The sequence below is a fragment of the Nyctibius grandis genome, chromosome 6 (genome assembly GCF_013368605.1).
Source record: "Nyctibius grandis isolate bNycGra1 chromosome 6, bNycGra1.pri, whole genome shotgun sequence".
Taxonomy (NCBI): Eukaryota; Metazoa; Chordata; class Aves; order Nyctibiiformes; family Nyctibiidae; genus Nyctibius; species Nyctibius grandis.
In genome coordinates, this window is record NC_090663.1 from 52,306,473 (window position 1) to 52,330,275 (window position 23,803).

Genomic DNA, 23,803 nt, shown 5'->3' on the forward strand with positions numbered 1-23,803 from the left:
TGTTTAATACTAGCTTAGATTCTCTATAACATACATTAATACTTGCACAGTGGATTAAATATTAATTAACTAAAATCCTTCTGCTATGAACAACCACAACTCTGTGCTGAGAAAATATGAGAACAGAGACTTTTTTCATTAGGTAGTATCTAGAAAAAGAGACCCAAATCATGATCACCCCTAACAACAAAACATCAAAACATTAAAGTAATATATGCACTATAACAAAACAAGGAGCAACAAGTCTCAGGGGCAACAAAGAATTCCACTCATTAATCTGCTCCAGGTGAGTGAACTGTATATCAAGAAATAAATAACTCTCCAGTTATGTTTCAAATCAGAGCAATACCTGCAACATTTAAAGAAGACTTCAATGCCATGTAATAGTAAAATTCTTCAGTCTGACACCAATTCAAGGTGCTCAAGGACTTCCCTTCCTGTAAATGCAGACCAATTTAACACTAAGTAGTTACCACCAGTCCCTTGACATATACTACAAGTGTAGCATATATACTCTATTTCAACAACCCAGCTACCAGAGAAGATAAACAGGTTGTCATTGATGCACATCTCAATGTGTACATTTACACCAAAATGCTCAAAGCAGCTACAGAACACTGTATTCCTGACCATATGAAAATACGCCTAAAGATTTTTGAATTGAGAAATAAAGACAAAAAAGCAGTTACCTTTATCTGGAAATGGTCCTGCCTCAACAACTCCCTCTTTGGTGCTGTCAAAGCCATGAGATGTTATTTTGGTTTCAGAAAGTCCAAGTCCAACTGGTAATGAAAGTTTCAAGTCCTTGGAAATATTTGAATAAAAAATGGAAAATTAATGTTTAAAAAAAGATAAAAATGGCTCAAAAGTATTATAATGCAATTTCAGCAGCTCTCAAACAGGCAATTCTGCCTTTAGCCTGGAATGTCTTCACTGGTGTCACAGCATTCTACTGTGATGCATAAATAAAACATAAATGAATGAGAAACACTAAGTATAGCCTGTGTATTTATTCTAGAATTTTTTTTTTATATTGATGAACAACTAGAATGCCATCTCTTAGAGCAGCAGTACCAGAAACGTGGCCCGCAACGTCATGTTATGTGGTTTGAAGCTGGTCCAAACAACCATATCAGTTTAATAATGTTTCCAGTTAAGAACTGACAGGGGTACAGAATGATCCAAGACTACGAGAAGACAACATTTTACAAACAAAAAATGTGGAAGCAACTATCATTGTTAAAGAGAAAAAGAAAATTATTTCACTCTAAGCAAGAAATACCTTTAAAATTCACAGCATCTTTAATCCTACAAATAGCACATGAAATCTCTTTAATAATTTGACATAGGAGAAACATCCAAAAAGGCATCACTTCAACAGCTTCCTTCTGAGCACCTCTCTACATCACAAGTGCTCACAGCACAAAGTTGCCATTTACTTCTGTTTACTTTTGAAAATCACTGATTTAAAATTGCCTAAGATCACCTTGTTTAACTTTTGAGATCTAGATTAACTACAAGCAACTTTCAGGCAACTGAAGTCTTCACAGAAACACAATGCAGGCCTATTACTGAACTGTGAGTTCATATACCTTAATTCACCCACCATCCTACTGCCCATTTTTGCTATCTTACCCACCTCTACAAATAGCTCCCAAAGGTTTCCTGGACTGTATTTCCAGCCATCTGACTGAAGTTTAAGCCTCTGGTATTATGGAATATACTTAGTGCTTTAAAAAAAGTTCAGGTATTCAAAGCAATTTAAAACCACTAATTTGTAAAAGTAAAAAGTGAGTGAACAGCTACTCTGGAATTGAAAGCAAAAAAGTAAAACAAAAAATTAACCATCAAAAAACTGGAAAACTGGCAGTTTCTGGAGTCAGGTACTCTTTTGTATCCCCTCTGCTTCTACACAGAGGCAAGAAAGATGAAAAAGTATAGAGGAGCAATAGTGGAATTTGAAGAGAAAAACTATATATAGCTTTAAAATGTCAGTGCCTGGACATGTGCAGTAACTATGATATATGCAATGCTTCTGATTACAAAGAAATCACAACCTCTAAAATACAATCCATGTTTGACATATTACTGTAGTTGCTCGATCCACAAACCAGAAGCAAGCTAGTGCATAAGAATGATATTGCCTAGAGGCTCAGACTGCTGAGAAGCGGCTGTGGATCACATCTCCACAGACTTAGTTAGTTGTCTTTAGCTTAAGACAAACTCCTGGGAGGGGTAAAGAAAGAAGAGCTACAAACATATGAATTCCATCAGAACAGAAATCTTGTTGACATCAAAAACCCAGGATGTTACTGCAATCAGAATAAGCAATTCCTATAGCCACACTTTCACTCACATAAACCGGCTATTTAATAATAGATTATGCTATATTTGTATATCTGAAGCATTATACCAAAAAAAAAAAAGGAAAAATAAACAGCATAAACAACAATTAGTAGTGACATGCAGAACCTGATCTCACTAATTAAGCATATCACAACATTGGATACATACTGTTTTCAGTCTTCACAACTGACTTAACACTGGCGCTTCCATTTAAGTAGTCGCAGTTGGTGGTACGCTGGAAAGCCTTTGCTTCAACTTAGTTTAGCTAATAGACAGAGTCCATTTAACTCAAAATGTAGCAAGTCACTAGGAGCTGAAAAAGCAGAGAGACTTGAAAAAGGATAACCAGATTGCAGAGGAGAAGATGCACTGATTTAACAAAAAGGACATGGCATCATTTTTCTTTCCTGAAGGCACCTTGGCACGATGTATAGCTTTCAGAAATATCTAAATCTGTAGCCAAAGAAATGTAGACAGCTAACCTGCTTAAGCATGTTTGCAATAGGAATCTAAGCAACCATCTGTATTTAAGGTTAAAATGCAGAACATCTGCTTTGTAAAGACAGAAGTTTAGATATAAACCTAAGCAATTGTACTACTCCCGTACATTCAACTCAATTCTAATTTGAAGCTAAACATAGGCTGAACAAACTACAGAGTTAAATAAATCAGAATATCACAACACATCCTGCTCTTAAATAAAAACCTGATATTTGCATCATAAAAATTAAGATCTACAATTGCGTATATATGCACACCAGGGTTTTTTACATAAATATATATACATATGTATGTATATGTACACAAACACATATTTGTTCGAAGAGATCTACACTTTTTTCATTGGCAAAAAGGCAAAGTTCATTGTAAAGAACTGCATTCAAACCTGTTTTAAACGCCTATATTAACCATTTGAAATATACCCTGCTGAAAAAAGACATCCTTGCATATGAATTTGAAAGATTTACCATTTGTTGATCTATACATGACCAGAATTGTCATCAAAAAGTCAGTGATCATCAATACACTACCTTTTTGTTGTTTGTAAACATGCAACTTGCTGTTCAGTAGAGACATGCTTCTGCAAGTAAACTTCAATTTTTAACATGTTATTCTTGCAACTGTGTGCTTGCTTTTTTATTTCCACAAGTGTAGATAAAGAAAAAAGCTACCCAAAAATCTGTAATCATTCTGACAAAGCAATTTATCCCTTCAATAATTTACAAAGAAGGATAATTTAGAAACGGTCTTAGAATAAGAAAAGATGTGCACAAAACCTCACATTTAAGAGAAGGTATGACAGTACTTAAGGAGATTTCAGAGTGGTAAGAAGGCAACATAAATAGCTTTCTTCTTGGTTCCCATCAAATGTAGGTTTGCTGTTACAACACAGGAAGTGAGGACAGATTCCCCTACAACAATAAGGTGATGATATTTTGACTACATATTGCTCTTCTAGCTGAGAGGAAGATTTTGATGATCAGAAGGATCTGCTTTCAAACTCAAGTGATTTCCCTCCTTCTTCATAAAAGGGAAATGAAGTCTTTAGAATTCATCAAAATTTGTTGATACCTTTCAAAACCACAAATCTGTCAAGTGATCACCATCACAAAAAAAAAAAAAGATGCTTCATTCATAATTTTCAATTGTATGAGGCTGAAAACCATTGCATGTTTATGCAGTTATCATCTAGCAGAAATATATTAATATTTTAACTTCACTGAGACAGGTATAAAGACCCTACAACTCAGAAGATTCCCAAGGTGACAAAAGGCTGGATTACCTATCCAATTCTCATCATTTAGCATGGTAAAGGCTCAAAGAAGCAAAAGCATGAAATATAGGTACACAGAACAGCTGCATTAGCTTAATTTGGTCTAGTGAAGGCAGTGCACACCTATGTTGCATACAGCATTTAAACCACTTTAGCCCTCTGTTAAAAATCCCATTTTAATTAGTTCAAATCACCATATTAAACTAAACATTTTAGTAAGGTTAGCCTTATTTACACATCTAATCAGTTTATTATACAGATCATCTAGATGAACAAGTATGAATTTTTGACATATCAATCCTGTCGAGACAGTAGACACAAAGAAGTTGCTCAGAATGCGTGTTCATGAAGGAATGCTGGTTGAATTACAAGACTATTTCCAAAAACATGCTTCACATCCATGCTCTCCATAATAATCTAAAACGAAGAGGGGAAAGATAGCATAACTGTATTGTTTCTCCACCAGCAGAAACTAGCTTAGCAGAAACGTAGTAGAAGCTTGCTTTGCCAAAGCTTAGCCAAAGCTTAGCAGAAACAAAGCAGAAAGTAAGCAAAGAACATTGTATTAATTTCTTAGTTATGTTAGCCATTATTAATGCATGATTAAGCATTATCTTTTGCTTAGGACCAACAGTAAGTTTAAAAGATACGGTTTTACTTGCATTTACTACCTTGCAGAAAGGTATTTTAAAAACCCCACATCACTAGCTAGTTCAAGGAGTCCATTCAAAAGGAGCAACTAAACTGGGCGCAATGGTATGCTCATTTATTTTTTTAATGATGGATGACATTTTAAATAAAACTACTCAATTTACCTTTAGGAAACATTTGCAACACATCTTATTATAAAGTTCACAGTTTAAAGTTTTAAAGATTACACCTCCCATGAGGCAAAATGTTATGTAGACAGACATAACATCTATCCAGTAAGATAACTGGCTTTGAACTTTAACTTCTTACCCTAATTCATGTGCAAGTGGAGCTCCTTGTATGTATTCAGCATTTTCTTCTTCTCTTGCCCTATTATATCACTCAGCTCCTATTTTCCATGAATTAAGCCACTAGACCCTCACATCAATATAAATTCAAGCATAAAAAGAATGGGAGGACAGTTGAAGGCTTTAATCTATGCTGAAGTGGCAAACAACATGGATGACACATTTCTTCTCCAATACATTGTTCTTCACTCAGAAGACCCTTTCTTCTACTACATCCCTTTTGACTTACCTAATGTCATACTACAATCCAGTTTTAAATTAGTTTCCCTTCTACTCTCATCATTAACATTCATATTTTTGGTTTTTAAGACTGTATGAAACAGACCACGTAGCAACAAAAAGAAAGACTGGTCTTTTTGTTTCATCTCCTAAAAACAGTTTTCTAGAACTGACACACAGAAATATATTTTAAATCAGTCTACATTAATTAAAATGTAACTGCTCAAAGTAAAATCTAACTATGCCAGTCAACACAGCAAAACCTAAGAGATGAACTCAGATGTTTCAGGTACAATGTGAGTTTTTTTTCAGAAGGTAAAAGACAAAAAAGAATTGACCTTATCTGTGGAGTCCGGCAATAAAATTACAGGACAAGATACTGAACACATGCACCCAAATTCATCAGATCCCAGAGCTTATTTCGTAATTCTAATAAGATGAATTGAAGACTCACAACAAAGTTAATTTATCTTTTGCAGCCTAGAGTTTATTACTGCTATTATATACATGTTTAATAACGGTTTTGTCCCCATAAGAGTGCAAAAAGAGACAGGAAAAGAGAGTCTATACTAAAAATTAAAGGAAACAATTGGAACAACAATTTCAGAGACTCAGACTGATAAGAACTTCATATAGATTTTGTACAATAGTTTAAACATAACAAATAGCTTACAGCTGCCTGAACACCTTTACTGGCATGCCAAACAGTTTTTTGATTAATTTAATTTATTCCTATGCAGCTTTCATACTATATAGCATGTTATTGAATTAGGAATAATATACTTCCCTCGCTCCTTCCCACAGTCCTCAGCTCCTAATCCCCTCAGTGACATTAAAACACCACTATTCTAATCACATAATTATAATAGCATGGGAGGAAAACTGTGTTCTAGAAGTCAGGGATAAGTGAAATAAACCAGTGAAAAATATAAACCAGCAAGACTTTTTGGTTGAGTTTTCTTGTACAAAGTAGTAAGAAAAACATGTTTGATTAGGAAATGCTGAAATCTTCTGTTATTAAGACAGAATAACAAACATCCAAACATTGGCAAACGGTTCTATACACCAAGTTTTTAAAGCTTAAGTGAGTTCCAACAGAGCTCGGAGAGCTGAAAAGCACTGGGTCAAGCTTTTTCGTAATGAAAGGATGTTAGACATTTCACCCAATGACAACTGAAGCTACAGGCTTTTTTAGTCAAAAAAAGTTTCCATCCATCATACGGGCAGGACAAAACTCGTCAGAATTCCACAGACATCTCATTATTACAAACAAGACAGAATTAGAATGTAGCAGCATATTTCTGAATGAGACTTTACAGTTAGGCAAACACTTAAAGTTACCTTATAAATATGCTTTTGATTCTTTTTCTTAAACATAAGGAACCAAGAAGATGCATAAAGTAGTGCTATATCACATTCCCATAAGACAGGAACTAATATACTTCCTTCTGAAATGACATTATGGCAATCTGTGCTGCCTGACGTTCTGCACAACTAATGGTCTTTTTCTTCAAAGAAGGAGCAACCCTACTTGCCATTTCCAGGAAAATACATTTGCACTGCACTGCCTTGCAAAATGAAATATTTCTTATGCTCGAGTACGTACAAATCCTGCATTTGGTGGAAAATAAATGTGAACTTTCATGCCTGAGCAGCTTATGGATGAGGCCTGATGGAAGTGCTAAATAGGACACAAGTCTAGAGGAAAGTTTAGTCTTGTAATTAAAGAACCCTGAAGAAAAGCTTGTACAACTACCTCGTTACTCAGTTTATCAAAAACATACAATCAAAGCTGCTCAAATGTTTGTCACAAAATAGCTGTAGAAGACTATGTTTTATTGTTTACATCTAAATTGTACAACATATAGATGAACAGCTCCCTGATCACAACAGTAAGAAGAAACTAAAATAACCTTGTTCCACAGCTTCCCAAGAAGGTGTAATTGAAATCCATGCATTGGAGTTCGAGGACTCTAAACTCTACTGTGGTCACAGTACAGCTTAAAGTGGTAATGGTTTCTTGCCCCTTTCTTAAGCGACCTCCTAAAGATCAGTACTTGGCTTGTCAGTTCCCTAAGTTGATAGGAAAAAAAAGACCCCTAAAAACCTGGCCCAGAATTTTTGTGGTGCAATGCATACTCCTTTAGGTTAAAACAAAAAATTACCTGGCAAGGGAAAAAAGAGGAAGTGTAGCATTAAGCATTAGAAATAACAAACACAAAGCAAGATGAATAGAAACTAAATATTAGAATTTGAGACCAACAGATTAGTAAACAGACCTAGATGTTAATTCCAAGAAGCTTGTTTTCTTTGTTTTATTTATAAGAAGTCCTGATTATCACGTATTCTGAGTTTAGGTCACACATGCAGGTGTTAACTTGTACAAGACAGTTCAATAAAATATTTGAAGTGCATTTCATCTTCATTGATCTCAGAATAAGCATTGTGAAAATAATTACAGCAGCAAACACAACTATGCTTGCATGGTATAAATTTTCTGCAACTTGACCAAATATTTGACCCATTTTTGTGAAAGTTTCAAAATATAGTTAACTCCAAGCCAGTAAAATAATTAGCATGCCAGCAAAAACCTACTTCAACTTTTATATGTGGCCATAGACAAAAACTACCTTAACATCTCAACTTTCCATAGAAAATGGTGACTATATTTTGACTGAACAAGGGCTCTGACCCAGTCAACAAGAGTGCAAGGTCCATTTACTGTTACTAATAAAGAAGTACTGAATGCACTACACCGAAGAAACAATTATGTAAGGAAAAGATAACCTAGCAGTCAAGTCACAGCAGCATGATTCTGTGTCATCGGGCTTAAAAAACAGTAAATCTGTTTCTCTACTTACAAACGAACCCAAAGTCACTACCACTTCAAGGTATAATTTTGTTGCCCCCCCTAAACATAGGTACATCTTTATCAAAATTTAGTTTTAACTTTATTTCATTAAACATCATCCTAATTTTTACATTATGTTACTGGTAGATCTTAGTTGAATGACAAACCTTAAGAAACATAAGCCTTCCCTCACTGTAATGCTATTCATAAAAAAAAATCATAGCCTATTCAGCAAAAGTAGAAAAAACACCCAGTAATAAGTGCAGTATTTTTTAATAAAAGCTCTAATATAGATGCATTTCCATTTCGAAGTTTTATACTTTTTTTACAGCCATGCTCACTATACAGCAAAACTGCAATCATAGTCAAATGGTCTCAGGTGTTGTTTTCAGGATGTATTTTATTTTTTAATATTTTTTTAAAATACATATTTTTACATCTTTAAATAACATTTTTATTTATAATGATAATATAATAAATACATGTTTAAAACTATACTTTTAATATATATTTAAATGCTTGTTTTCCTGTTTTATTAATAGAATTGCTGGATTAAAAAAAAATCAGTATCCTCAAGGCTTAGAGTCAATAATTAGCAATGTATACACTTGATTGTGCATTACAGAGCACCCAATACTTTATGCTATTTAACATTCAGAAAAAATTTGCCACTACTAATATACCTTTCATACAAAAAAGTTATTGCAACATGCAGTGTCTGCGTTGGTTTTTTAGTCAACTTTAACAATAATTTATCAGCTTTGAAGGAGTTTTTCCATTAAAGCTAAAATCAGAAGACAAAATTTGGCAGGTGCTTATTTTACCAATATTCAAGATGTATGTGTACTTTTTTTAAAACTTATGAAGGTTCCCCCCTCTGATCAGCATTTTATTAGGACAAAATAAAATGTTGAAGTTCTGCTCAGTGTTTCTTTTAGAAATAATCCGGCACTGCAAGTCAGCATGGGACTGTTAAAGCTTGAGAGATTTCCTTAAAAATCTAAGTCTCAACAGATAGCAAATAAATGTGGATAATTAACTAGTCTTCATATTTCCAACTGAAAAGCAAAATAAAAAATAAAACCCGCCTCAAATTCCATAAGCTATACCATTGCACCCTCTGCTGGACAGCCAAACACAAGAAGAATGGATAGTAAAATATATGAAGGTTAAGGAAAAGAACTCAAAATTCCATACAGATCATTATGGAAGTATAATTTTTTTCAACATACAACAAATAAGACGAATTCTGATACATCTCATCTATATAGCATACAGCAACACAATAGTAATTTTTCAGTTTCAACACAAGAAAAGTTACTTCTCTCTTGTTTACAACTTCAAATCAGAATGTGACTATCTTAACTTTTAGGCACATCGCCTGCAAACTTAATACTCCTTAGAAGTAGCTTGCCTTGAACAATTTGATACTTCTTCATAAAAAATTTAGGATTTGGTAACCTGAATTCACAGGACCTGTTAAGTCTCATATTTTACAAATGCCTGTTGTCCTCTTTTATGAATAAAGTTATCAGTTAAAAAAATCAGTATCCTCAAGGATCAGAGACAAGAATGTAGAAGCATATACACTTGATTGTGCATTACAGAGCACCCAATTCATTACACTATTTCATGTTCAGAAATATTTACCACTAACAACATGCATTTTATACAACAAAGGTTATTGCAATGTGCAATCACATTATGTTATTTCAACTTTAATAATAATTTATGAGCTTCAAAGGAGTTTTTCCATTAAAGCTCTAGAAAACTATGTCAAGTGAAGTCTGCTATGCATTGCATTGTAACTTTAGCATTTCTGATAATGGTACCTTGTTAGACAGCAAAGAAAGTTCTTACCCTGTTAAAGCTGTGCTCGTGAGAATCTTCCAGCTGTCCATTGCTAGTCACAGGAATTTCTGCTGCTGAATTTTTGGGAGACTCTTGAGCCATTGCACCTTCCTATAGTATAAGAAGCAGCAGGTTAGCATTTGTCTTAAATTTCCAATGAGTGATCTATATGAAAATATTTGATGTATGTACAGGTTTCATAACAGTTATTTTATTTCAAACTCCTGTTGGTAATATTTTGATAGGTCTGTATACATTCATTTAATCACATACCTAAATCACACTAATACAGTAGCACAGCTCAGACAGAAGTAATTTAAAGTTTCAAGATCTCAGAGAAAAGAAACACTAAAATTTAACCCATTGATATGTGTGTCAGATGCAAATGAGACATGAGAGGCCAGACAAATATTTTTATGCACACTTGCCCCTTAGAGTAGTTTACGTATCTCAAACTATAAAAAAGGTGAGCTTGGCTAAAAAAGAAATGGTACTAGCTAATGATGAGCAAGAAATTAGAAGTGCAATGAGTTTAATCATGCATTACAAAAAGAAATTATTCCAAACTTTAAAATAGTTTGACTTGCTGCTTATTTTATCATAATATAGTGCCACCTTCTGACTAACCTGTTGGTATGCAACTCTCATTCAGTCAACAGCAGTAAATCTAAAGTGAAATGCAGAAATAAGAACTTAAAAGCACCAATATAATTCAAGAATCAAAGTTAGTTTCAAAACGCAGCTATGTTGGGAACAGTAGCAGCAGCTGTGAAACCACTGCTTTCAAGAATGACCTAAGGTATAATCTAGAAGAGACATTCCCAGAAGAAATGCACACCATTTACAAGCATCTGAAGAGGGAATGGCATCCTAACACTCTCCAAAACTAAGAGAAACTGAAAATTTTGGCCCTCTCAAAAAGCTACCGCTAACCCTGCAAGACAGCTTCACTAGTCAACTAAACTGTAAACAGTAGAAAAAATAGCACACAGCTGAAGCAGTGTTTGTTCAATTTCCCACATAAAAGTTGTCTGAAGTCTTCAAACCAGTCCATGCACCTGTGCAAGACATGGTAGACCACCAATGTGTACTTGAGAATAGGTGCTTTCTTCCCTTAAAGCTCCTAAATCATCAAACTGAACCAGTTCTTTTCAGTCAAAGGGTCAGGAAGAGGCCCATCTGAGATCAGGATGAACTACCAGCAGTTTCTCCAACCACACATGAAGCTTTTACAGGATATACACATAACACAAAGATTTCACTGGTACTTACTCAGGATCACCTGTCTCATTCTTAACTGGCAACATCTTCTGTCATGCCCCATTGCTAATATTTCCCTCACTTTCACCTATCACCACTTCATTTACATTAGTAATCTTGATTTCCTTAGTAAGCTTTGAGGCCTCCCAAGATTTTTTCCTAACTAGTCACTGTCTGTGGGCTCCAATAAACATACTCCTCTAACTCCAGATCACTTTCAAAGCTATGTTACCATAACCTCTTCCAAAGACTGTAAATTACTGAAACTTCACCTCTGTCGGTCTTTTGAACCAGAGCTCACTACTCAAACTGTATTTGGCATCTACAAAATCTGATTTACATTTCTGAAAGTGTACTAAACTTCTTCAATTAGAAGCAGGAGACTGAAGACCATCAAGTTCTGAGTAAATGCTGCCTTTTACCCATGCAGAGAAGAGAAAGAAAAAGGCCAAGGACAAGCCACTCTAAGAACCATACATATGAACTACAATCTGCAGACGCACACCCATAAAATACCATCTGAGGTGATATATTCTCCCCTTTTGAGGGTCAAGACTTTCTCTACAAAAAACTTAGCAAAACCAAATTGAAAGCTGCTCTTTCAAAAATAGTGCTTTATGAAACACTCCCCTAAAATGAGAAGCTGAACATTTAGGCATAGCTTTTAAAAAATTTTTAATACACAGAGAACAGATTTCAAATCATTTAAAAAAGTCAGTGTGCTATAAATTCAAGAATAAGTGACTTTATAACACACTAACTTATCCCATAAGTCCCTCTCATTTAGGATCCAGGAAGTGCCTTCTTTCAGCACTGGGAAGGAATAGCTTGCATGCCATACATTCACATTGATCTAGCATACCAAATTCTCCATATAGTCCACTCTTCACCCACAACTAGAACACAGAACAACTTTTTTTTGTCATTCTTCATACAGCAGAACAAACTCAAAACTCATAGCCTTTAAGTAAATGAAAATACTGAAGCACACCAAAAGGTCTATGTTTATTTTATGAGTGCTTTTAAAACAGTAATTTATTTCATTTCATAGAATATAGAACATCTCCAGTTGGAAAGGACCCATAAGGATCATCAAGTCCAACTCCCTGCTCCTTGCAGGGAGTTGCTATACAATACCATTAGATCAAATGTTCTAGTTAACCTGCTATATTGTTTCTACGATATTAGATTTTAATTTAGGAAACCCGTCCAATAGCTCAAGGTTCTTAAGCTTGCTCTTAATCTCACATCTGCTTAAACTCCAAGACTGCTAGGAACTATACTTCTACTTGATCTGGTAAAGTGTGGTATTTTTCAAAATGCTTGGCCTCTCACAGCTACCTGCACAATACTGAAACATTATACCAGCTGGTCGAGGGAGGTGATTCTGCCCCTGTACTCCGCTCTCATGAGACCTCACCTGGAGTACTGCGTCCAGCTCTGGGGTCCCCAACATAAGAAGGACATGGACCTGTTGGAGCAAGTCCAGAGGAGGGTCACGAAGATGATGAGAGGGCTGAAGCACCTCTCCTATGAAGACAGGCTGAGAGAGTTGGGCTTGTTCAGCCTGGAGAATAGGAGGCTACGGGAAGACCTCATAGCAGCCTTCCAGTACATGAAGGGGGCCTACAGGAAAGCAGGAGAGGGGCTTCTTATAAAGGCACATAGTGATAGGACAAGCGGGAACGGTTTAAAACTGAAAGAGGGTAGATTTAGATTAGATATTAGGAAGAAATTCTTTACTGTGAGGGTGGTGAGACACTGGAACAGGTTGCCCAGAGAAGTTGTGGACACCCCCTCCCTGGAAGTGTTCAAGGCCGAGCTGGATGGGGCTTTGAGCAACTTGACCAAGTGGAAAGGTGTCCCTGCCCATGGCAGGGGAGCTGAAACTAGATGATCTTTAAGGTCTCTTCCAATTTCAAACCATTCTATGATTAGCACAGGCTAACATAGCTATTTTTGTTGTTCTTTCTGCAAATTGTTAGAAAACAGTGTCAAGGGGAAGTCCTGTACCATCAGGGGATACACTTCATTTGACAGGGATCACAAACAAAATTGCATCTCCACATTTAATTAAAGGCAAAACAAATACTTGTCTTGGGTGCTTTTCATCAAGAATCTCAAATCATTTTGCCAATACTGTAGATTGATATATGTTTATGCACTTATTCAGAGATATACATGCTCATGCATATGCATACATGTCTCTAACAAATACATATATTAGAAAACAAAAAATCATCAGCTTCTCTGGACAACTCATGCAATCTAAGAAGGCCTAGAAGCAATTCACAGTTTTTTTAGGTGTTTCTACTTGAGGCAAACCCACGTATCAGCTTCAGAGAACGCAAAAAATTACTTGCCAACTTCAGTTTCATGTTATGTCTGAACTAAACCATCATCTCCCATTGCTGAAAGCAGGATGTTTCACTACTCCTCTTTTCCAGTCCCTACTATGTGCCACACAGCATCCCATCTCCCAACCACAACACACGCCTGCCACTCACCTGACTGCACAGTAAACAGACTCAACTCACTAGCCTGACAATAGACCTTTTCATCAGGTTAATGTGATGAACTCACATCAATGTTAACTCGCTCAGTTTCAGTGAGCTGAATCAGTTTGCAATGAGGCCAGACAAGCACCAAAGACATGAAGTGAGCAGCTGAAAAAGGGAAGTCAGATAAACTGCTAATTTGACTCAGCCATAACAAGAAATCCCCACCTGCATTTTAGTCAGCAGTCTAAGCTAGTACTGCTGCCAAGAACAAGTCCTTGCCTTCCCCTCCCCCCCCCCCTTTTTTTTTTTTTTTTTTTTTTTTTTTTTTTTTTTTTTTTTTTTTTTTACTCTTTACCCCTAACTATTCCCCCACCTCTTCCCTGGGCCAGAACAATGTATTTGTACAGTAAACAAGAGTGCCGAAACACTGGAAGTTAAAGGAAGGTGACCTATGCCCAAAAGGGGATGCGTAATTTTTCCACTCAGATCAGTTCTCCAAATACTGTTCACCACACAGCTCAAACACTTGTACCTACAAAACAGAGCAGGTAATAATACAATAAAACACTATTAAAAATGAAGGACTGCTCTCGGCCACAGTACCAGCTTACTTCAGCGGTGCAGTATCTCAAAATACTTTAACTGTAGACTACCGCCAAAACCAGTGGCCATTTCTCTTTACCTCTGCGTTCATGTTCCTGCAACCTCACACAGTCTTGGTAAGCTTACTGAACTGAAAGAAAACTGAGCCACCAAATCACAACAGTACTTCTGTTAAAATGGTGAAGTAGAAGTATAGTATATGTTTTTTATATATATATATATATATACATACACATATACACACACACTTTATATAGCTCTTATAAAGAATGGCCCTTTAGTATACTGCTGAAGTGTCCCTTTGACAAGTGCAGCCCACAGCCAATTTAAACTTAGTATATAAAGAAACTGCATCCTCAGAAGAAAGTTTATCATATGTAGGAAGATTCTAAAGTAAATATAAAGAAGTTCCTAAATTTGCATTGCTGTATTAGGCGTGATTGAAATAAGCACAATGGAAAATTGTGACATTTGAGTTAGATATTTTATTTAGAAAGATATATTAATCCTTTAGTAACTTTTTTCTTAGCACATCTCTGTTTGCAAATACCAGATTTGGAGATATATAAGTATCTATGGAATCGCTATTCTGTTATTATAAAAAGTTTCAAAACAATTCACTTTTAATAGTGATAAAGTCAGCATCAACTTTTTTCATTCTCACTCTAGAGCAGCCAGGGAAACATTTACTCTTTACCTTTCTGAAACAGCTCTCAAACACATCTGATTGGCTAAGTATTATTGAGAACCTTAGGAATTTGTTCATTATTTTAAAAAGTCACAGATTTCTCCACAATGAAGGTGCAAGCTGTATCTGCTCCCAAGAAAAAAAGATTCACCATTCCAGCAGCAAATAGAATGGCTTGTTATAGTGAGGTTACACAAAGATGCAACCCTTCCTTCCAGTAGCACCTACACATTTCAGACTCTACCCCGCCTAAATTTATTCAGATTACAAAACAAATATCGTAGCACAGCAAAAGCCTACTGGCTGAAGTAATTCTTTGTTATGAATTAACTGGATTGTTCTTGATAGTGTCTCAAAACCAAACCCACCCATTCAAGATAGTGTGCATGAACTCACAGCCCCACATTAACTTCACTGTGCTATGTACATGAGAACTTTTGGCAGTCTGAAACTTGCTGGGATTGGTTGATTTTACACTAATATAACTATCACCCAATCACCTCAGAGTCAGACTGGACCTCTTCTGCAGCTGGATGAGATTCATCAAGTGTTGTGGATTCATTGCTGTGTTCTGACATACCTGAAAATAAAATAGGTTTGGCATGCATTAATTGATGTGAAAGGAGCTGGATGTTGCACCTTACAGAAACTGAAGTTAGCTTTCAGGAAACATTTGTTTTACAAGTTCTACTAAAGCAAAGAGAAACCTCCCTCTTTTGACGATGACCAGGTCTTTAGCTCTCCGAAATCTAACCAAGACTAGGAATATAGTCCAGGATAAACTCCCACTGCCAAAGCAACCTTCCCCACACAGACAGCTAAGCTTGTAACATAAAACCCAAGAAGTCAAACAAGGTTCTTCAGCTGATACTGTCACTTGCAGCAACACACTGACCGTATCCTACCATTGCAAAGAGCACAATTTTGTTAAGACATGCAATTTATCCAAATGTTGCATGTTTATATTGATGCTAAGCCACTGGAACCTGGTAAGCTGTTCAGTATGTTATGCCTAACTAGAAACAGAATCCCTTTCATTTTATTCTCAAAAAAATCTCACCTATAGAGGCAAAGAAAGTCAGTAACAATGAACACAGCTGTAAGAAATCAACTCTGTGAGTAGAGTGATTGTGAAAGATAAGTTACATACCTAATATAGCTTAAATAAGAAATGTATCTACATTTTATTTCAAATAGCTGGTAATTACAGGTGACACTACAATTCATTCAGCTCTTTTGAGAGGAGACAACCAATCATTAAAAATTAAACAGTCTGTCAGTATTGAGTATAATCACACGACTTCAGTTCATTAAGTCTTGCACCATTTTATACACGTTCAGCCACATATCATATTAAGAAAAATTATGGAGAGATCACTATTTATATTTATATTGTATTTCAGTTTCCCAAGCTATAAAACATTTTAATTAGAGCAAATAATAAGGTAAGCAGCTGACATAACAAGGGAAATAAAATAAGGACACAAAGGCTGAGAAATTGAACCTTTTAAATTATCTAGATGATATTACACTGGATAAACCTATTACTTTACTTTGGAAAACCAAACACGTAAAATAAGAGACTTTCTCCAGAAAAACAATTCATTCAGGGCTATCACTGAATGAAGTTGGATTTTTCTCTGACCAATACAAAATTCCTTTCAAAGTAATTAAGTATAACTTCTTTATACATCTTTCTTAATTTTCTATAATTCTTTTGAACATGAAAGACCATACAGCAGAGGTGCTGCTTTCCCACACAGTTCTGTCCAAACTCTGCTTGTGGTTGAAAACCTCCATGCTTAACAGATTATTTCTGAGTAGATAAAAAATTTCCAGTACGGATTAGAGAAGTGCAATTTCTTTGCTCTGACGGTTAGACAAGAAGCTAAATTCATCTTGTAGTGCAGTCTTGGTTAAGACAACCTGTACCTCAGTTTTACCACATTAGTGATCCTGGAGCTATGTTTGTACCTTACATACAAACTTACACACCATGGTAACGCTGTTTAAAACTATTAAATGTTATAAGCAGCAAAAATACTTTCTTGATAGCCTTAAGAGCTCTTGATAACCTAATCTAAAGCCATGAACCATCTCACAAACTCATGTAGAAAATACTGCATAAGGACAAATAATTCATTTTTTAAAATCCAAATTGATTCACCATTTGTGTTACAACCTTCCCCCCAATTTTTTTTATAGTATTCTTTTCCTGCAAGCAGTATCAACACTTTCAACACAGATCTGCAGGATGACACTGATCAACTTTAAAACATGAGAAGGGGAAAACTGTATTAGATTAAAGGTGGGTTTTGTAAAAAGTTTAACTGTACATTCTAGTTTAACTGCAGAATTCCCTGACAACTGCTTCTATAGCAAAAAAAAAATGGGTATGTAAACATCAAATGCTGGATGTAAGGATGAAAACTTTCTATATGTTTACAAATATTAAGAAGTTAAGACATCCACGTGAAATTGTGGCAAATATGGTATCTACATACATATATTACTTATAATTAATGTTCCATTACAGAAAGGCATATAGACTTTTGTATCTCAGTAGTTCCTTATTTTCTCTTGCAGGTGTCAGAGAAAGGGCCATTCTTTATAAGAGCTTGCTAATCTTCTATACAGTATGAATTCTGCACTTTCACTAAAGCAGCCACGACTTTAGAACATGCTAGGTGACTGTAAGACATTCATTACCATCAGCTGCTATTACAACAACTCAGAGATGTTCCACTTGCAAAAAACATGCCTGATCCATATTCTGACATGAATTTAAGCCCAAAACCCTGCCCTCATCACTCCTGCCCCTCTGGATTTTTACTTTTTTTCCCACTAGACCAATTCTGCAAATTCACACAAATATTTATACCAGGGTAGAAGAAAGGAGACAGAATAGACTAAGAATCTGCCCCCCATGGCTGGGGCATACATTAAATGCATATCAGATTACAATCTCAGTTATTTTAAATTCTGCTCATCACAAATAAAACCACAGAATTCTTATGTCCTGTGGATTTATATATGATTACTTTAACTGGCAAAGTAAAAAGCTATAAACAACATACTAAGCTTCCTCTAGGATGAAGACTTCAGATACATTTAACCAATGATAATTAGTGGTTATAAGACCATGTTTATGGACTTTTCATAAAAAAGGCAAACTTATATTTGCTTATTCATGCAAATATAAATTGTCATCAACAATACATTCATTTTGAATAAGGGGTTTATTCTTAACATAGTTACATTACTTAAGTAAATGACTTGTGGTCTCAGAAATGAGAACCATGGGATTCTCAGCAATTACATCTGCTTTTCTAAGCAGGAGGCACTGGCTCCTTACTTAAGTTTTTCTCTTAAATTAATTGCCAGTAAGGTAAAAACAAGGTATCTGCTGTCTAAACAAAGTTTATTACACACTTTTATTGTTGTCTTATTACCCCACTGCATAGATAAGCAATAAAAGTTGTTGTAATGCTGCAGAAAATGCAAGTGGTGGTAGAAAATAGTGATTTAATGTGTGTTTTCTTTATTTCAATTTCTAACTAAGAACACTATCACTAATTCTTGGCAAGATGAAGATCAACTGCTTTTTAAAAAGAATTTAAAGAACTGTATTAAACACTTTCTGCTGCAATCACACCATAGTTTCCTCTTTATGCTCTTGAATTCCCTGGCTGCTCCACATGCAAGATCTAATTATGCTTGAAAGGTACAAGACATGATGGAGATAAGGACTGGAGAATAGGGCTGCCACTAATTTCCACAATCCCTACTCTAGGTCAATCTGCCCCTAGGTGCTTTAACACTCTGCTCGTCTCCAGATTAGCTAAGGCATGAGCTCCCACTATGGTTTCAATTTATACCTACAGAGAAAGAAGCAGCTGATCAAGATATTGCCTCAGCTTCCAATTCTTCCAATCTAATGTTCTTCTGTATTACTATTTCCTTGCATTTAACTGTGCGTCTGTACAAATATATATACATAAACATATATATGATTCAGACAGCCGTTTAGTTTTGGAGTTGCACTGATCAAATGACATCCTCCTCCAGCCCTGCAAAAGAACTCTTCTGTTCGCTTTTCTAGAGAATCAACACTTACAAAGTGTAACAAAGCCACTGACTACAAGTGCTAACTCCTTGTTACCAGTTCTGTCACACATAAAAAGCGCATGTTAAGACACTGAAACTACATCCAGTTCAGGGGATGCAAGATGAAAGGCTACGAGGGGGTTTCGGTTAAAAATGATAGATCAGAGATGTACTATAAACAACACTAGAAGAATTGCTTATAGTTTGTAAACAATACCAGATGCAACACCTGCTTGTCACACAACACCACAGTGTTTCCATGTTTTAAGAATAGTAATCCAGCTGCAAAAGACAAATTGGAACACTTAAAACAATAATTGTCAGGGCGTGGAATAAGTCCCAGGGGCATGAAGTTTATGCAGCACCTAGAGTTTTCTTCCTCCACCAACGAACAGGTTCCCTTTCTCTCTCATGAAACCCACCTTCTACGAAGCTCAGGCTCTGCCGGCGGGTGCCGGCCCACCACCCGCCGGAGCGGGGACCCCGCTGTGAACCCCGCAGACAGGCGAGGAGATGAGCAGACCCCAACCCGCACCGCACTCCCGACCCCTGCGGCAAGGGCACCCGCCCAGCCGCCGGCACCCGGGGCGGCGGGCAGGACGAAGCCGGCGGGGACAGCCCCCGGCTGGGCCCCGCCAGGGGCTGCGGGCTCCCCCCACGCCGCCGACAGGCCCAGCCGCCCGCTGCCCGCACTCCCAGGCTGCCGGGGAGGCCGGGGAAGCGGAGGCCGCTCCCGCCGTGTGACACGTAGGACGGGACGGAGCGGGAGGGGAGGTGCGGCCCAGCCCTCCTCGCCCGGCCGCAGCGACCCTCGCGCCAGGCCGGGCCCGAACCGACCCCGGGGCCCAACGGCCCGGCCAGGCCCGGCCTCACCCCGGCCCGTCCCTCACCTGCCGGCGGCGCCGCTGCCGCCCCGACGGCGTCGTGCTGAGGGGGGAGGGAGGACGGGATGGAGGGAGGGAGCGGGGGAAGGAAGAAGCCGGGCGGGGCGGGGCGGCGCCTGTGCCCCCGCTCCAGTTTTATTTTCTTCCTCCTCCGGGCCCAGGAGGAGCCGGAAGCGCCTGGCCGGAAAGGCGGCGGAGACGGCCTCGCCGGGGAGGCGCGGCGGGTAGCGGCCTCTCTAGGCTGCGGCGGGCGTGTCTATGGTCGCTGCCCGGGCGAGCCGTAGCCATAGCAACCAGAGCCGGGGCCGCCGCTGCTCACCCGCTCGCCTTACCCAGCCCTGCCCAGCCCTGCCCCGCCCTGCCCCCTCCTCCTCTCCTCCCGGCGCTTGTGTTTTACCACCGCCCGGCGGAGGCCTCTGGAAGGGCGGCTCGGGGCTGAGGGGGTGCCCAGAGGCGGGAAGGCGGCGGCGAGGGGCTTCTCGCCCCGCTCTGCTGGCGGCGCGGCGGGAGGCGGTGGCTCCTCGCAGGGCAGGGCACGGGGCGGGGGGTACGCTGGTCACTGCGGTGGTGGCGGCCCTGTCCAGCCCTCGGCGTGTGTGCGGGCAGGCCCTCTCCTGTCAGGCCTGAGGTGCGCGTCGGGGCCTGCTGCTCGGCGCTGGCGGCAGCTGCGGAGCCCGCTGCCCAGCCAAGGCCTTCGCGGAGTTAAGCTTCGCGGCGCTGGCGTGTGTGTGTGCCAGCTGCGGGCGGGAGGCTGCTCCTGCCTCTGCCAAGTGCCATGCCCCTGAGATCAGAGTGCGGTCTTGAAAACCGGCCTCATCGAAGGCGCCCACAGCCGAAAACGGCAGAGCAGGAGCGTGCCTGCCCGGGTGTGGGTGTGCACGCCTGGGAGACGGCGCTCGGTGCCATGGCAGAGGCTTCGGGGAGTCCTCTGCCCGGACCCGCAGTGAGGAGGAAAAAAAGCATATCTATTGAGGAAAAAATTGACATCATAAGTGCTGTGGAGAGTGGCAAGAAAAAGGCAGACATCGCAGCCAAGTATGGCATAAAGAAGAATTCCTTGTCTTCAATTATGAAGAATAAAGAAAAAGTTCTGGAAGCCTTTGAATCTTTACGATTTGATCCTAAAAGAAAAAGACTAAGGACTGCTTTTTATACCGACCTGGAGCAGGCATTGATGAAGTGGTACAGAATTGCTCAGTGCTTGAATATGCCGGTAAACGGTCCTATGTTGCGCCTCAAGGCTAACGATTTTGCCCAGAAGCTTGGACATAGTGATTTTAAGTGCAGTAATGGCTGGCTCGATCGTTTCAAGTCAAGGTATGGTTTAGTTTTCAGAGCTCAGCCTGTAGAAACAGCTACTACAGTGGGTGCTCCAACTCTTTGGTACCAAAATGTTCTTCCTTACTATTTAAGTGATTATCAGCCAAAAAATGTTTTTTATATGCAGGAGAGTGGATTGTTGTATCAGATGTTACCACATGAAACATTTGCATTTAAAGGGGAAACTTGTTCTGTAGGTAAACTAAGCAAAGAGAGAGTAACTGTTGTGGTGGGTACAAATATGGATGGCTCCGAGAAACTTCCTTTGCTTGTTATAGGAAAAAACAAAAGTCCACGCTGTTTCAAAGATGTGAAGTCGCTACCCGTGGATTATGAAGCGAATGATATGGCGTGGATGACTTCGGAAGTGTTTGAACAGTGGATGCATAAACTTGATGAGAGATTTCAAGCACAGCAGCGACAAGTAGTTATTCTTGTTGATTCTCTCCCAGCTCACACAGAAGTAAAGAACCTGAAGTCCGTCAAATTAGTGCTTTCTCCTCCAGACTCTTCTTCATGTACAGCTACAAAACAAGGGGCTATCAGAAGTCTGAAGGTTAAATACAGGCACTGTCTTATCATGAGATTTGTTGATTGTGTAGAAGGTAATAAAGAGTTTACACTGACTCTTCTTGATGCAATTGAGATGTTGCACCTGTGCTGGAGGGAAGTAACACCAGAGACTATTGTAAAAATTTGTAACGAAGTAGGATTCAAATTAGAAACCAAGGCAAATGGTAATGACACAGAGGTTGAAAGCGATTTTGATTTGATTGCACATGCACAGGCAGCTGGAGTGGAGTTTCCAGAAGGTTTCTCTTTGGAGGAATATGCAGCTCTAGATGATGGCTTGGTAACTTGCGAAATGCCCACAAATAATGAAAGGATGTGTGCCAAAGAAAGCGCATCAAATAAAGCTGGGACATTTGTTGGTGATGAAGATGAGGATGAAGGTGATCAATTTCAGGGAGCTGAACAGCCTTTGCCATCAAAAAATGAGGCTTTGAGTGCTTTAGATACCCTTCGAAAGTTTCTGAGAAGTCAAGACATGAACGATTCTCTCCACGATTCCCTAGCTGACCTGGAGAATTTTATTCAACATGTAGCATGTAAATAAATATTTTAGCAAAGTATGAAATCATGTAATTGAAAAAAAAGGAATTGTGTAAGTAAACAAAAATAGGCTGTTTAATGACAAGTGTTGCTGCAACGTGTCTTGCTCAGGTGCCGAGATGTACCTAATGAAAGAAATTTGAAATTATGAAAAAGGGCTGTGAACTGAAGTTTTCCACAAAATGAGGAGGAAACAATACAAAATTTTGGGTTGAGAGAGGAAATAAGTTGAACCTTTAAAATGGTAACTATAGTAAGTACAGTGCAGGCAAAAGCAATTCTTTGAGCAGTTCAGTGCACTCAGGATGAACTGATGCCCACTTGGAACTCTTTCTTCAGGAAGAGACTAGCACTTCTTCACATTGGTAATTTCACCAGTGTCTTTGGTATTGTTGACAGTGGCACAGTAAATATTTATCAGCTTGGTGCATTTGATACTTAAAAAATTGAATAACACAGAAAATACAAGTTCTGAGAATTAAGGGGTTTTTAAAATAATTTTTTTTTGTCCTTGTTCAAGAATTCTGGCCATAGTTTATCCTTGCAGCAGATGATGAGCAGCAGGAAGTTAGCAGCTCTGGATGCGTTTTGTTTTCTTAAAGCTGCTCATGTGTGGATACACACCAATGGAATAATCATTTATCCGGGAGTCAAAAGACAAACAAATCTTTAGCTGGGCTTTGAAGAGGTCAAAAAGGAAGGTCATTCTCTCCCTTTCAGCCTTTTTGGTATTTGATTTGTTGTAGGTCCTTCTGTGCAACTCCATGTATTTCTACAGTAAATACAAAAAAAAAAATCAGCTTATGCAGTATCTGCACTGAAAACCTGACAACTCATTTACTGTACTTGAAGGCATTGCTGTAGGAGGCAGTGCACCAATGGAGTTCACTACTACAGGTGTCATTGACAGGGGTGCTGTTTGCATGAATGCAGTGTGGAGTAAAGCAAAGTACATTTACACATCTTCAAGTATGGGGTTCAAGCAATGTAATCATACCAGAGCCAAAAATCTCCATTTGTTTGAGACATACTGCTCATGACTTTTTTCAAAACCTGTTTTAAATATTTTCCGTATCTACCAATTTAAATTTTTTCAAAAGTTAGAGATAATAGTTTTTCTATTTTAGAGGAAGAATAAAATATTTTATGGAAGCCCTTTAGGAAACCTGTGTAATAAAGAGTCTATTGTGGTGGCTATAATTAAACTGTGACAAACAATCTCTTGCTTAGTTGAATCTTCAGTTTTCAATAAATAGTTTGGCTAAAGCTTTGTTTACTGTTCTTTCTG

The 23,803-nt window shown here is 38.3% G+C and overlaps 2 protein-coding genes across 5 annotated transcripts in view; one reads left to right on the forward strand and one right to left on the reverse strand.

The window, feature by feature from the left end:
• ARFIP1 (ADP ribosylation factor interacting protein 1) overlaps positions 1 to 20,349 on the reverse strand; it is a 46,467-nt gene extending 26,118 nt beyond the window's left edge. Inside the window, exons 1-4 of one of the 4 annotated variants that reach the window (XM_068402906.1) lie at positions 20,089 to 20,349; positions 15,592 to 15,671; positions 10,049 to 10,150; positions 690 to 804 (exon numbers count right to left, since the gene is read on the reverse strand). In XM_068402906.1, coding sequence (XP_068259007.1) covers positions 690 to 804; positions 10,049 to 10,150; positions 15,592 to 15,669 — 295 coding nt within the window. In that variant the 5' untranslated portion in view covers positions 15,670 to 15,671; positions 20,089 to 20,349. Of the gene's footprint in view, positions 1 to 689; positions 805 to 10,048; positions 10,151 to 15,591; positions 15,672 to 19,620; positions 19,707 to 20,088 lie in introns of those variants that run through there. The other 3 variants (XM_068402907.1, XM_068402908.1, XM_068402910.1) reach the window with 3 other exon arrangements.
• A 615-nt stretch (positions 20,350 to 20,964) lies between these two features.
• On the forward strand, positions 20,965 to 23,720 carry TIGD4 (tigger transposable element derived 4). Its single transcript, XM_068403901.1, has one exon. It carries the CDS (start codon positions 20,987 to 20,989, stop codon positions 22,517 to 22,519), a length of 1,533 nt encoding a protein of 510 aa, XP_068260002.1. The 5' UTR covers positions 20,965 to 20,986; the 3' UTR covers positions 22,520 to 23,720.
• The last annotated feature ends 83 nt before the right edge of the window (positions 23,721 to 23,803 follow it).

Bases quoted from the DNA above. Each gene is read 5' to 3' on its own strand.
- TIGD4 (XM_068403901.1), top strand. From the start codon at position 20,987: ATGGCAGAGGCTTCGGGGAGTCCTCTGCCCGGACCCGCAGTGAGGAGG.